The following is a 14,372-nucleotide window of genomic DNA, read 5'->3' as shown; positions in this document are numbered from 1 at the left end:
TAATTCAAAATTTAGATTTTTCTGTCCAATTTGTATTTGTAACCTTTTATCCTATGATTTTCTGTCATTTTGCTTAGATTATCTTCTATGTTACCACTTTTGTCCGTAAAACATGTCTTTGTCAGGTTATCCTTCTGCCATAGTACGGGTCATTCGTACATAGTCAATGTCTTTCCCCCTGCTTAGTTGTGCAGTGCTTTTATATAATGTTATGGTGTTCTATCAATCCAACTATGTTCTCTTTAATTTAATCCATTTTTGAAACCTAAATTTAAACTCTTGCCCTCCTCAACATATTTAATTTATCTCATTTATTTCAAGTATGCTACAATATCTTCATTAAATAAACCAGAGTAATAAATTTAATTTTTCACTAATTTAAATGACAAGTTGAGCCTATTGCAAACTTTAACATCTTCCTCACTAAACTACAAAGATACAATAAATACTGAATTTTGTGTTCTTTGCTATACTGTATTGATAATAGTTGTTGTTCTGCAAGCGATTTATGGATTTTTTTTGCCATAGTGTGTTATAATGTACACGAATAAAGTCCTGTTGATTCATGTAGTTTTCTATTAAAATAACATAAACTAAAGTTACCATAGTGATTCGAGAGGTGTAGATTTTATTCTAGTCAAATATTAGTTCTCAACTAATAATGGCATCAACAACTCCGACTCCAAATGATCAAGTTCTCTGTCATGTTTTGGTGAAGGTGTTGCCATTTTATCGATATGCAAGAAGAATTGAATCAGGTTTTCGTCTCTAAGTGTATCTCAAGAAAGGGACATTTAATATTTTAGACGTGTGATTACTTGACTGTTGCTGCAGTACTGCAAGTTTTCTTGAAAGTTTGTGTATGGAAAAATATCAGCAATTATAATTTCATCACCTATTAAGTAAAGCTAATTCTTTCCTTTTTCATCTTCAATTAGTGTTGATTTTTCCTGCAGTATGTGTTAAATTTTCTGCTTCTTGTACATTTTAAAATTTTAAAATTCTTTTGTAAACCATTTTATACCCAACGTGTATCTTTATTAGTTTGTGTTTAATTTTTGCAACTTTGGAATCATACTTTCTTCATCTGTATTTTAATTTGTGAGATCCAAAAATGTTATTGCAGATGATGTAGAAAAGAAATTAAAACATAATAAAAAGTATATGTTAAAGAAAACAACGCCATTAAAGAAAACAAAGCAAAGGATAGTCAGAAATTGAACGTTAGAGAATGAGGACTAGCGCGGACATCAGGCATCAGAAAAAGAACACACTATACTGAACACCAAAGGTACCGCAACGACTGACATCATCAGGTGGCTCAATCTGCTAGATGTAGAGTTTAAAGGCAACTGTCGACGACATGAAATTTGATGATTAAAAAAGTTACAATCGGTAGTCTTTTACCGCAGATGTTTCAATTAGCTAAATCTGAAGGTGCATGGGTCATTTCACTCACTGTGCTTCTTTTTAAGTTAATTGATCCAAGACATGAACATGCTTTCACTGGTCAAGTACACGTAATATGAAGGTTAGTGATAGCAGATTAACAAATAATAAAATGCCATCAAAAAAGACATAAAAGAACACAATGAGGACTTGAATCTTGTGAAATTATCACTTTAATTACTCAGCTTCTTAGAATCCATCTGCTAAAGAGTTATGAAAGTATTATGATATTCCTAACTTAAATGACAAAAGTCCCTTTGTGTATCGAACACAATTTAAAGTTGTGAAATTTTCTTTAGTTTGTGTGCAATTTACTCAATCCATTAATTGGCTGAATATTGTTAATTAAAGATGTTGGAAATTGGAGGATAACATTTCATAAATGCCTTGATATTTTCGGTCATGTTGAACTAACAAAATATTCATATTTTGTCATGATTTGTATTCATTCATATTCTCTAACCATTTGCTTGTTAAGATTATTGTACTTATCACTGTTCACGTATTATTTGTAGTCTTTAATATCAGTGGTTTGTCTCCAGTTTTTGTTCTTTCAAATTGAACCAACGTCTTTTATCAAGTTTTTTTCTTCTTATTTAAATGCTGTGAAAATAGCAAAAGGTGGCAGTGTGATCAGATAAATATCAAACGTCCAGCATACGATCTAGGTTATTATATGTGTCGATATCTGATTCAACAAGTAGGTATTATCAATCCCATAATAATTTACCTAATAACGGATTGGAAACTTTCACAAAATCCGTAGCTTTAGTGGACGGATGCAAACATGCTCTTAAAGATTCTGTTAACATTATCAAGAACAATATCAATGCATCAAACCTTTATGGAAAAAAACATTAAGTAAATAAACGCTATATTAAGTCAAGATTGAGATTTAATCTTTTTAAAAAGTCTAGAAATTAATATATGTTAATTCTTAACTCTATAGAAAGAAGAAGAGGTGGGCCTAAGTTTCTGGTGTCTGTATGGTTATGATGGGCATCACATAAATAAAACAACCATCTTTGGAGAAAAAAAAGCTACCATGAGAGACAACAGAACACTTCCTTGGGATAACGCCAATTAAAAATCAAAATCATTGGACCTGCTAGTAAACGTAGCAGGTGTTCTTATAGATCAAAGAGTAAAAAGAAGGCTGCTAAGTCCACAGGGATAATCATAACTGAGAGGATAAACAAATGCCATGAACTTTGTAAAATCAGAAACAGATAGCAATATAAATATTATAAGTTTGATAGAGGACATTATGAATTTTGACAAAGAGATGCACCCATAATCGATTGGCATACGGCTGTGATGAACAATCCAAGACGCGTGGTAAAAGCAATATGAACTAGTCTGTCCTCGTTACGATAGGCCGTCAGGCATTTCTCTGCATATACTCAGTATGTTAAGTGTTGGATATTGCGAATCACAAAAACATATATATGTTGTACAATAGCATTATTCAGCACTTTGTAATTCCAGTGAATAATTTAAATAAATAAATCTACCCAAACTAAAAATTGAACACAACATTAGACTAAATCCATTCGGATGTTAAGGTAGGAGTGAGTAGTGTTTCAAGTAAACACCACTGATATTAAAAGCTCAGATACAAAAATAGAGCCAATATATAGGTTAGTCTCCTTTCTAAAACATTCAAAGGTGTCAACAAGTTTAGGAATTTCTATTTAAAGACATATGCCCTACACACATATTCAAATAAACATGTTTACGTCCAATGGTAATGATCTAAATATTTAATCTTCAATTACAAAGAAATATTAGATATGTATTATGCTGTTTACGAAATAAATGTCTCTAGTGAGGTAGATCATGAACTTGTTTTTGGAATAATGCCAGTTATCAAGCACAGATACACATAACACATAATCATGGAGAACAGAAAATAAGTAGTACAAATTAAATATACAAAACAGTGTAAATGGGCCATATTCTGGAGTATGTAACAACTACCGTACGTTAATGTGACAATCACATATTGTTTTTACTAATATCCATTATGCTACCGATTCCGAAGACATTTGCCATATTTTAAAAGTGATAGTAAAATAATGTGGCTCCAAAAAGCTGGGCAAAGGCAATTCCCACAATCGCAGTCAATAAATAATGAGAGAACTGCACAAAGGTTTGAAAGATTTATTCAGATTCACAAAAAGTGACATGTTAACGTGTAACATATCAAATCACAAACAAAGTATGCAAAGTTTACTATTTGGTGAAAGCATTCTCTCAAGGGAATCGAAAGAACATAAAGAACAGTCAGCCAATAATTTTTGTATTTCAAGGTAAACGTGAAACTTGTGTATTGCTATTATTGATATAATTGTGTGTGGATCTTAATGACATTACTATATTCCATATGTTGACATCCATGCTGGCTAATTTCGTTTTTATTTCTTCAGAAGTAATATCTTACACTCTGCTCCGTATAACGAATAAAATCAACCACCAGTTGTATAAAACAAATGTTTTGGCGGTTACTTCTCATGTTACAAGATTGAAGAAAAGCGGTTTATTTAAATGCAGTCCAGAAATTTACTTTTAAGTTTTAGAAATGTATGAATTATGTCATCCTCAAAAACTAGTAAGTGTGTTTGTTGTTACAATATTAGGAGACATCGAAACTTGTCATTCAACTTGCGGTCAATTATCATCTTCATATATATATATATATATATATATATATATATATATATATATATATATATATATATATATATATATATATATATATATATATATATATATATATATATATATATATATATATATATATATATATATATATATATATATATATATATATATATATATATATATATGAAAATGTAAGAGAAACTTACAGCATTATGAATTGAATCCAAAATAATTATAAAAGGTTCTACTCAAGTCTAAATGAATCAAATGTTCCGAATGAATTTCAGAGTTTCGAATGTACTGGTCTGCCAATAGTCCCGATGTATTAAAATGGCATTGTCTAGAACACCTTTGGATAAATTCACAATAGTCCTAGAATAATATATTAGTCCAATGAGCATATTGTAATTCAAATGAATAATCTAATGTTAACTCTCATATATTATCGAAACCCAATATTAAATACATCTGCATACTCATGTTGCAAAGAAAACATAGGAAATAAGAATGAAATAATTGTCCAGCTCTACTGACTTATGTACAGGCATAGAGTCCTAAAACTCAATTTTTGTCGCCCACTCACTACGCGACATTTTCAAATATCCCACATCGATAGAGAACCCCCTGATCGAACCATTCAATGGGAAATAACTTAATTCTTTTAAGAATCCATCTGACCGATCTGTTGAATGAGAAATTACCCCAAAGTTGTAAACAGGTGTTATTATTAGAGCCTTGACAACATCTTTTTATAGATCATATTTAATCTACAGACACTCTTTGTATCTTAAAATAGAATATATGCCCGTATACAAATATTGGCTATGCAACATCCTTATATATAATCATAACAATTTACCGTCTCGAACAAAAATACCTATATATTTATGTATGAGAAAAGTAATTGCAGATCTAAGACATCATGTATCTCAGCAACGCTGATGGGTTAATGAAAATATGATGAAACTTAGATGCGTCTTACGAATATTCATATTAAGGAAACGGATGTCTAACTGATACACTCATGACAGCCATCTACTAAGCGGCCACTGAAAACTGTTGAACTAGAAATACAATTCTATTAAGCGGTGAGCAGCCACGTTTATTTTTTCCTATTATTACTCGCAAATACAGATCTGAAATCACAAAAGCCATTTAATGAGATGAAATTCCTCTGAGACCATCATGCACGTTTAAGTTCTAATCTCTCATTTGGACTGTTCTGTGACTTTGTTACTTTGCTTATAGAAATGATCGCCTGTACACTAGAATTGTAGTATTAAGTATTTATTGGCGAATGAAGATTTGTGTTGTTTTGTTTCTGATATAAATATTTGACCAGATTTTCTTTTCAGGAAACAAGGGGAAAGAGTTCATACTAGTATCTGGCTTCAGTGGATATGGGCCGTTCAACGTAAAGCTTTTCGTTTCATCAACTGAAAATGTGTCAGTTAGTGTCGAATCCCCTAACCCTGGATTCAGAACGCAGCTTATCATAAACAATGCAGGAACACAAGAGATTATTCTCGACAGTAGCATCGTGCAGACTGAAAACGGTATCAGTAACAAGACCATTATCATTCGCTCTTCTTCTGAAATATCTGTCCACGGCCTACGCGATCCTATCGATTATTTAGCGGAGGCTTTTACAGCATTACCGATCGAGTCGCTGTCAACAACGTATGTTATATCATCATATAATCCTAGGGACCCTGTCTACATCATTATCGCCAGTGTGTACGACGGTACGTCCGTTTCTATAATATTGAATATTATTGATGGAATAGTAGTTGAAAACATTAATTACAATAGTGGAGATACCATACATGTACATCTTGAAAAATTCCAATCATTCATGTTAAGACATGTATCAGACCTATCAGGAACCATTGTAAAGAGCAACAAGCCGATCTCTGTTTATTCTGGTGGAAATGTCCAAATTCCGGTATCATCGAATGATGTAGATCCGATACTGTCTCAGCTTTTACCCATTGAACATTGGGATACGAAATTCATAGTATCTCCGTTATACCCGCGTTCAGACTCTCTTATAAGGATATATGCCTTTAACCCAAATACAAGTGTCACCATCAGAAGCGAAAATCATTATAAGACACGAAATATTATAAAAGGGAATTTCTTAGAAGAACTTTTGCTGAATGGACCAGTTGTAGTGAATAGTAGTCAGCCAGTCAGTGTGGTCCAATATGCCTTCAGTGAGGTACATGACTCCTCTTCGCACGGCGATCCTATAATGATGGTTATACCCGGGATTCATCAATTCTCTTCAGACTATTTGTTTCCTACAAAAACAAATCACAACGAAATGAAGCATTATGTCTCAGTAATTATAAAAAACAATTCGCTTTCCGGGCTTAGATTAGACGGACATTTGCTCGTAGATAAAATATTTCCATTGCACTTCAGTGAAGATGATTACGTAGTTGTTGTTCAAGAATTGAGAGGATCCTTTCATAAATTAACCCATAATGACCACACGATAAAGTTTGGAGCTTTTGTATACGGATTTGGACTATCTTTGGGATATGGGTTCCCAGCTGGATTCGAATTCACAGATATAGGTACGTAGCACGGTAGAAAAATAATTACGGAAATAAATAGCTGTATTATTATTTTGATCAGAATGCTTATGTTTGAACGTGTGAAATGTAGACAGGCGAATCTCTGAAAATCTATCTACATGATATCATTACAGTAACTTGATCTGAATGCTTGTATCTCATCGAGTTTGATTGCAGAAGGAGACTGAATCTCTCGAGACTCATCGGGACGCCATAGAAGCTTCAAGATAAAAAAGCTATATCGTAACAATCATTGTATAATAATCATACAAGCATTATGTTGCTGCGATTATTCTTGCACACCTGATACTAGGTGCACGCTGAAGTGAGTGTTAAGTTCATCCTCTACTGCATTGTAAACTTCATGGTACTATTCGGCTAAAATCAAAAACGTCTCAGGGCCAGCGTTGCCACATGTATTATGAAAGGATTATACTTGAGATCAGCATTCTTGTAAAATCTGGCACACTTTAAAGATAAAAGCTTAGTTTCGAGTTAAGACAATTCCAAAATAGGAGAACAATTATAGCGCAATAATAGCAGTTTGGATTTTGTATCTAATAATGGGTGAACCAAAATGTAGTAACTTTTAGATATAATTATGTAATGAATTAAGCCAAGTCCGCGATAAGTTATATCCTTCATATAAGCAAACATTATATTAAAGAGCAAGAACAATAAAAATACAGCTGTTGGTAGATAGTTGGAACTTCAATTAGTGGATTGCACGAATTAGCATCAACGATAGGCATAAATGGAGTTACGTATAAAAGAATGAAATTATAACTAAGCTATCTGTTTCCTAGCAACCGAGACAAACATATATGAACATCTACAATACACTAGCAAAAGTACACAAAGATTAATCTTCCAAAATATTGTACAATTTCATCCACAGCTTGAATATGGACTTGTAAATGCGAAACGGAAGATCTTTGACCATAAATGTTATGCCCTGTTATGCACTGAATTTGATTCATTATAAACTTTTTAATATGTAATACTTGTGTTAGATACTTTATATAAATCCTTGAAACTGAGTCTTTGTAGAAGCTCACATATATTCTTTTCTAAGTCTTCAATCATCCATCATCATTGTAATTTCTTAAAAATACCGAACTTGAGAAAGGCATTATTATGTTTATAATTGGTCCAAAAATGAAGCTAGGCATATCTGACCTGATAAAAGTCTTCATATTTGCTTGTGAAAAACGGAATTTGAAACATTGGTAAATAATATCGAAATTCTTTCACAATTTAGCCAAATCTATTGACCCCGTGATTGAACAACACATGAACTGAATCTGATAGTTCAACTCAAAGACTTTATTTCGAAATACGGTTAAGTTACAGTCTTATTGTGCCCGTAGCTCGAAATATGTTCCATAGTATTGAACAGGATTAGAAGATACCTTGGAAATTGGTTAATACAAATAATTTCGACAAGGCAATGTAAATATGAATTTTCAGTTTTAATTTATATCTTAACATTTTTGTGTCTGAATATGTAAGATAAATGTTCATCATATTGGAACAAGGTTTGTCCAGCTCTATACCGATTATTAAATTGCTGATATGAGATGGACATATTTGATCTTAATATCCATGAATATATGCCTTATTGTAATAGAAAAGGCGTATATTTTCTTGATTATTTGACATTTAGAATTTATGCAAATATCTCATGTGCAATATTTAATTGCAGTTAGCTGTGAAACAACACAAGTCCCCTCAGCAACTACTGATTTCTTTTCGAAAGGTAAGCAAAGAATGAAATTTATACCGAAATGTTTGAAGAGTAGGACTGTGATATTTTTCGATAAATAAAATATTTAGAAATCGATACCATGGCTCCAGTGTTCTTAGATGAATATATAATTTGTTGAAACATTCAAACAGTAATATCTCAAAACTGTTATACTAACTATTTTTATATTATAATTTTGGTAGTATTATTATTGGGTGTATGGAGTTTTGTTGCTGCTATAGCCTTCTATACCCAACGACTTTACCCTCGAATAACATGCGAGTCCGTGATTTACGCAAGTGAGCGAGAAATAGTGTTGAGACCCATGTAAAGAATGCTCAGCTGGCCACCTCAAGCGAAATTACAGTAAAGTTTCCCATTCGGGTCATTACACTACTGGGTAGATTGATATGCACTGGCAAATATAAATTCAATTTTCTCTACCTGTAAATTAGTTTCATGTTTTGTGTCTCTAACGACCCAGTTCCGAAGCATGTCTGGAGACGTCGGTGGTTTTCCATTTCCACCAGCACTATTTCGAAATCAGCAATGCTGATTGCTTTATTCTCAATAGCATTCGATGACTGCTTGGTATTTGTATTTGAGACTCTTTTATGCCACCTGGAGAAATTCTGAATAGACACGTATTCGCGTATGCAGACGTAGCGATATTTTTGCCCGCATCACCTGCAGAACCGATTCACATCGATACACCTCCAACAACAATTCCGATAGATGTATTTATGATAGTTGCAACGCAAATGAAAACAGTGGCCTCGGCGGTGATTCCACATATAACATTTAGAGAAAAACGTACTTGATTAAACTTGACGAATAGTGCATTTCTTGTGATTTCATCTCGCTGCAATGGTTCAATTTCAATACTTTTTCCGCTTCGGTAAGTCCGAGGTCATGTCATATTTCTTATGTCAATCATGTGACCGCGAAGTATAATGGCGCGACAGATTGCCCTTTTATAAGTGCAACACGCATCCCACTTCTAACCAATTACTCTTTCTACTTGCACAAGCGCCATACAATTATAATAAATATGTACATGGGCAATATTTAAGTCTATGGCAATTGTTGGTTCTGTGAAGATAGCACCACATTCACTTAAAACTATAATGATTGGTGTCAAAAACGGTTGTTATTGGTTTCACATTATCAGTGATGTCAGGGTTGCGTTGCTCAAACTTATTAATGTCAGTAATTTGTATAGGAACTTCAATGGTACCAAACCTAAGTTCGCCCAGGTAATGTTCATAATTTTTTGGTTAGTCTTAAATATCGTCAGGCGGAAAAAAGCGCATTTTAATTTAAAGAATTTGTTGTCGGATTTTTCACATTGATTCCTTGTTGTAGAAGAATAAATGCTGGTATTGGATGTTAACTCGAACCACGGAAATATGAAGCAGAACCCCCAAGCATCTGAAAAGCATCCATCCTGAACCTCCTCGGGAGTATTTTTCAAACTTCTTCATGATCTTAGCATAACTTGTATTATTTTCATTATCTACTGCTTCATTGTCTTTGTGGTTCAAAATTACACAGGCGCCACTAGGAAGCAAATGCAGTACTATCATAAACGGTGCAATTCCGTCTTTTGTTACATGACAAGGCATGGTAAATTCTACATTCAGTACAATATTATTACAGATATCTGTATCATCTATTTTAATTATAATATAGTTTTTATTTAAGTCATCTGGGTCCGTGACAGTTATATTTTAAATTCTACAATTCAGTTGTTGGCTTGCACTCAGTAAAAAACATATACACTTCGTTACAAGAATCTCATTCATAAGCTTAGGCCGATTGCTAGGTCAAGTTAACAACTATGTCGGTCTGAAATGTTGATACTATCCCGAACGCATAGTCAAGAAAAGTTTCGCAGCATCTCTGTTTGGTATATATCCCCGTGGTATAACTGCCCGCTGATCTTACTCTGAGACATTTTGTTGGTAAACATACGCAGCATCTTCAGCGGCGTTAGAATCCTCGTCAACGACCACGCGTGCAACTTTAGCCCGTTTGGTTAGTGGAAGAATTTTCATATTTAATCTAGTTGATGTGGCACGAAGCTGCATAACAGTCGGAGTGAGACCTAATATCACAAGTAAATCTGTTTTTCTTGCGACTATTCTTATTTCTATTCCACAGCGTAGCTCGGATTGTTTTAATTGATTTACAGCTGGTGTAATCGGCCGTGATTCATCCATTGATAGTTCTTGCACAACTGGCCGTGGTTCATTCGAGAGTCCTAATTACTGAAATACAGCAGCTTTTCGCATACCACTTGGTATTCGTATATCACGCTCAAGCGTGTTGCCTAAGATGGTTCACGATAGGCACCCTGAAATATAATCCTTTAATTTCAAATTTCGTCTATCTTAGGTATTGTTCAAAGAACCTTTAATTCCCTTTATTTTGTTGCATGATTGATGGGTGTAATATGAGTTATATGGTATGTAGCTTGCCATTACTTCAGATGTGCACCTCTCAAAAAAACATTTATTTATCGCTTGTTTATTTTCACTTCCTGGACTTAGAGGGAAATTGTATTTAAAAAAGTTCATAACTTTTTCCTTTTACATTTTATATATTTGGTAATTCATTCATTACACTTTCAGAAACTGGTATTGTCTAGTTTGGTAAAATTCATTTTCCCCATTTTAATAACTGCTAAAGATAGCGTACTTAATACTAATTCAAGCTGATTTTTGTGCACATGAGAGGAGTCATTTTGGTTAGCTGTGTACTTATATTATGTACAGGTTCCCACAGTTAGAAGATCCACAAAATATTTCATTCACAGTACATACAAGTAACATCGAGGCATACCAACATTCTGTCCACTGTGTATGTTGAAAATGTAAACAACATCATATTATACCCACCACTCTCTCAGAAGTTCATAAAATATGTAGAGCGCTCCCATCCAGAATATCTAGAAATTATTATTTTATGATTTAATTTTGTATCTATGGCTGAAACATTTTAACTTGCAAGCATCAAAACTTTCCTTCAAAAATTCTCCTGTATTTCACCCCTCTCAAAGAGCGGTATTTATTAGTGTTAGGGTCAAACAAAAGCCCAGTCGCCCCCCCCCCCATGATGACAGTACATTTTGTCAACATAGCAAACAATGTTATGCTGAAAGACAGATACGTAAATCTTGCCGTAATTGTTCCTCAGATGTCACCAATAAATGTTACAGTTTGAAAAGGGACGGAACAGATGAGGTTCTTGGAGGCCAAAAGTAAAAAGTTAAAATATTTGCTTATTGCTTAACATGGAAGAGAGCGAATTTGCTTTGTCATTATTTATCTCTTAATTTCAATACAAGTAAATGAAAAGACACATTTTCACTCTATATTTTGTCACTTAATGTGACTTTTACATTTATGGTGACTTCACTACTGTATTATAATTTCACCATAATTAAGGTCATTACACACACACAATACTGCCTCAAGGCATAATGTGTAAGCAAGAGGAAAACAAGCATAATTATGTTATTTTCATGCATAGAACCAATGTTAATGTACCATTTTGTTCAGAACATCATATATAATGATATACAAATAAGAAAATAACTGCATAAATGTTTATTTTAAGGTGGCGCTCACCATTTTCTTATTTTGCATAGGGTTAGAATTTTAAAGAAAAGGAATTTGCCCCGGATTCATCACTGGTTCTACTGGCTATTTAAAAAAGAACTTGTATATCTTAGATATTGTTCAAAGACCCTTTAATTCCCTTTATTTTGGTGTATGATTGATGGGTGTAATATGGGTTATAGAGTATACAGTTTGTCCTTACTTCAGATGTGCCCCTCTCCCAAAAAGCGCTAGTTACTTTTACTTCCTGGAATTTAGAGGGAAATTGTAAAACAAAAAGCCGATAACTGTTTTTGAATTTTATATATTTGGTAATTAATTCATTGCACTTTCAGAAGCTGGTATTGTCTAGTCTGGCAAAATTCATTTGTCTAATTTTAATAACTGCTAAAGATAGTGTACATTATACTAATTCAGGTTGATTTTTTATGAGTCAGTTTTGTCAGCTATGTGTTTAGATCATGTACACGTTCCACAAGTACAAGATCCAAAGAAATTTCAGCAACAGTACTTGAAATTAACTTAGAGGTATACAAATATTCTCTTCATTGTGCATTTTGAAAATGTAAACCACTTCACCTTATACCCAACATTCTCTACCTGAAGTTCAAAGTATCTGTAGAGCGCCCCCTAAATAGCTCTTCGTGCTGTTATATACGTTTCTTCAATCCAGAGTTTGGCCAAATCACTGCACGTTGCCCGATATAAGTATAATGCCAACCCTTGAATGACTGCCGCTTTTACAATGCAATTCGATTATTTCAAAAGTCTTGTACTGCTTGTATATTGACTCTGTAGTTTCTGTGTCTTTTCATAAAATTCATGGACTTAACTGCATCGTTTAGACTATTCATCTTGTTGATATTTCTCATTCTCAAGTTAATGTGTCGTTGGTGTTTCCATATATTCTAATGCTGAAGGCATCTCTCTAATAAATGTATTGTTGATAATCTTCGCTCTCATCGTTTTCTTCACTAGTTATTTCAATGTCATCATTTTCTTCACTAATCATTTCATTGTCTTTGTTTTGGAGTCTTCAGGTTTTCTTACACTATCATACAACGGCATATCTGATTTATTATTATAATTTTCACATAGTTAGCATCGTTCTTTCTTCAAGAGAATCCCTAAGTCAATTAATTTATCAAAACGGTCCATATCCGTATTTGAAAACTCATAATCGTTTGAGCATGGTTAATACATCTGTATGACGCATTTAAGCGAAATAAGGATTTGATCTTTCCTATGATGTTACAGACACTCCATTCTCAGCAAAATATATGTGGTATAGTCATGATAAATAATATTTACTGTAATAGCTTCGCTTGGGTCCCCCAGGGGGTTTTCTGTCACTAGGCTCACTACGGGCTCGCATGAATTTGCGTAAATCATGCACTCCTGTGTGATTCGAGGGTAAATTAATAGGGCATGGAAGGCTTCGACCAGTATCACTCGAGGGTAAATTCATGAGGTATGGAAGGTTTCGACCAGTATCATTCGAAACACTACACGCTCCATAGCGATATTACTTCTTTGCACACAGATATAAAGAATATGTGTCCTCGTTAGTGGTTTGAGCCACTGTCGTTTTAAATATATCCCATAATACTATATATCTTAGTGTGCATATAAAATAAATACACATCCGAAGTCCAACTACTTTGGCTCATATAACAGTGTTCAAACGTTTGAAACAATTCTAAGTTGATTACATGTAATGTCAAAAATGGAACAACATTTTTAAAAATGAAAAATAGAAACATGAGAAGAAAGAAACGCGACTGAGATCATAGAAGAGGAAAGAGGGGAAGAGGGAAGTATAATGAAAATGTACAGGAATTGGGTGCAAATACTTGGCAAACCCAACTTGCTAATTTTAATTTATTACACAGAATATAACAGTTTTTTGCTTTCTTTTGATAGTCTGAAGTGTGTCGTGTAGTCTATAGGTAACAGGGAGAATATATTTGTAAATGATTAAGATTTAATAATTTTCCGTTGCTTTTTGTTTTATCCAGAGAATAACATAGTTTGTTTCTCATGTACTGAGATGACCCACTTGAAATACTGCGATCAGTTGGAGAGATGCGTTGACGACCTGGTAAGTGCAGAAGCATCGAATTAATATTTTCCTATTTATTTTGAAACCAATATAACCTGTAATATATTTAAAAGAGTGTAAATAAAGACATGATAAAACAAAAAATTCTAGGCAAATATCGTCTTCTGCTTCCATGCTAGAGACAGATATATGTGCTCTTTTAAATGACCTCGAGCTTCACGGAGAGTCCGAAGGAGGGTAGGGTT

The 14,372-nt window shown here is 33.5% G+C and overlaps 1 protein-coding gene across 2 annotated transcripts in view; it reads left to right on the top strand.

Moving 5' to 3' along the window:
- The window catches only part of LOC149796915 (peptidylaminoacyl-L/D-isomerase-like), a 67,665-nt gene that overhangs the window by 18,640 nt on the left and 34,653 nt on the right, over window positions 1-14,372 (top strand). For both annotated transcript variants that reach the window (XM_089960304.1, XM_089960305.1), the window contains exons 3-5: window positions 5,469-6,695; window positions 8,401-8,454; window positions 14,084-14,166. In XM_089960304.1, coding sequence (XP_089816430.1) covers window positions 5,469-6,695; window positions 8,401-8,454; window positions 14,084-14,166 — 1,364 coding nt within the window. The remainder of the gene's footprint in view (window positions 1-5,468; window positions 6,696-8,400; window positions 8,455-14,083; window positions 14,167-14,372) is intronic.

Source organism: Sinohyriopsis cumingii, chromosome 6 (genome assembly GCF_028554795.1).
Source record: "Sinohyriopsis cumingii isolate HCF-2022 chromosome 6, ASM2855479v2, whole genome shotgun sequence".
NCBI lineage: Eukaryota > Metazoa > Mollusca > Bivalvia > Unionida > Unionidae > Sinohyriopsis > Sinohyriopsis cumingii.
Note: the sequence above shows the minus strand (reverse complement) of the source record. Positions and strands in the feature narration are given on the sequence as shown.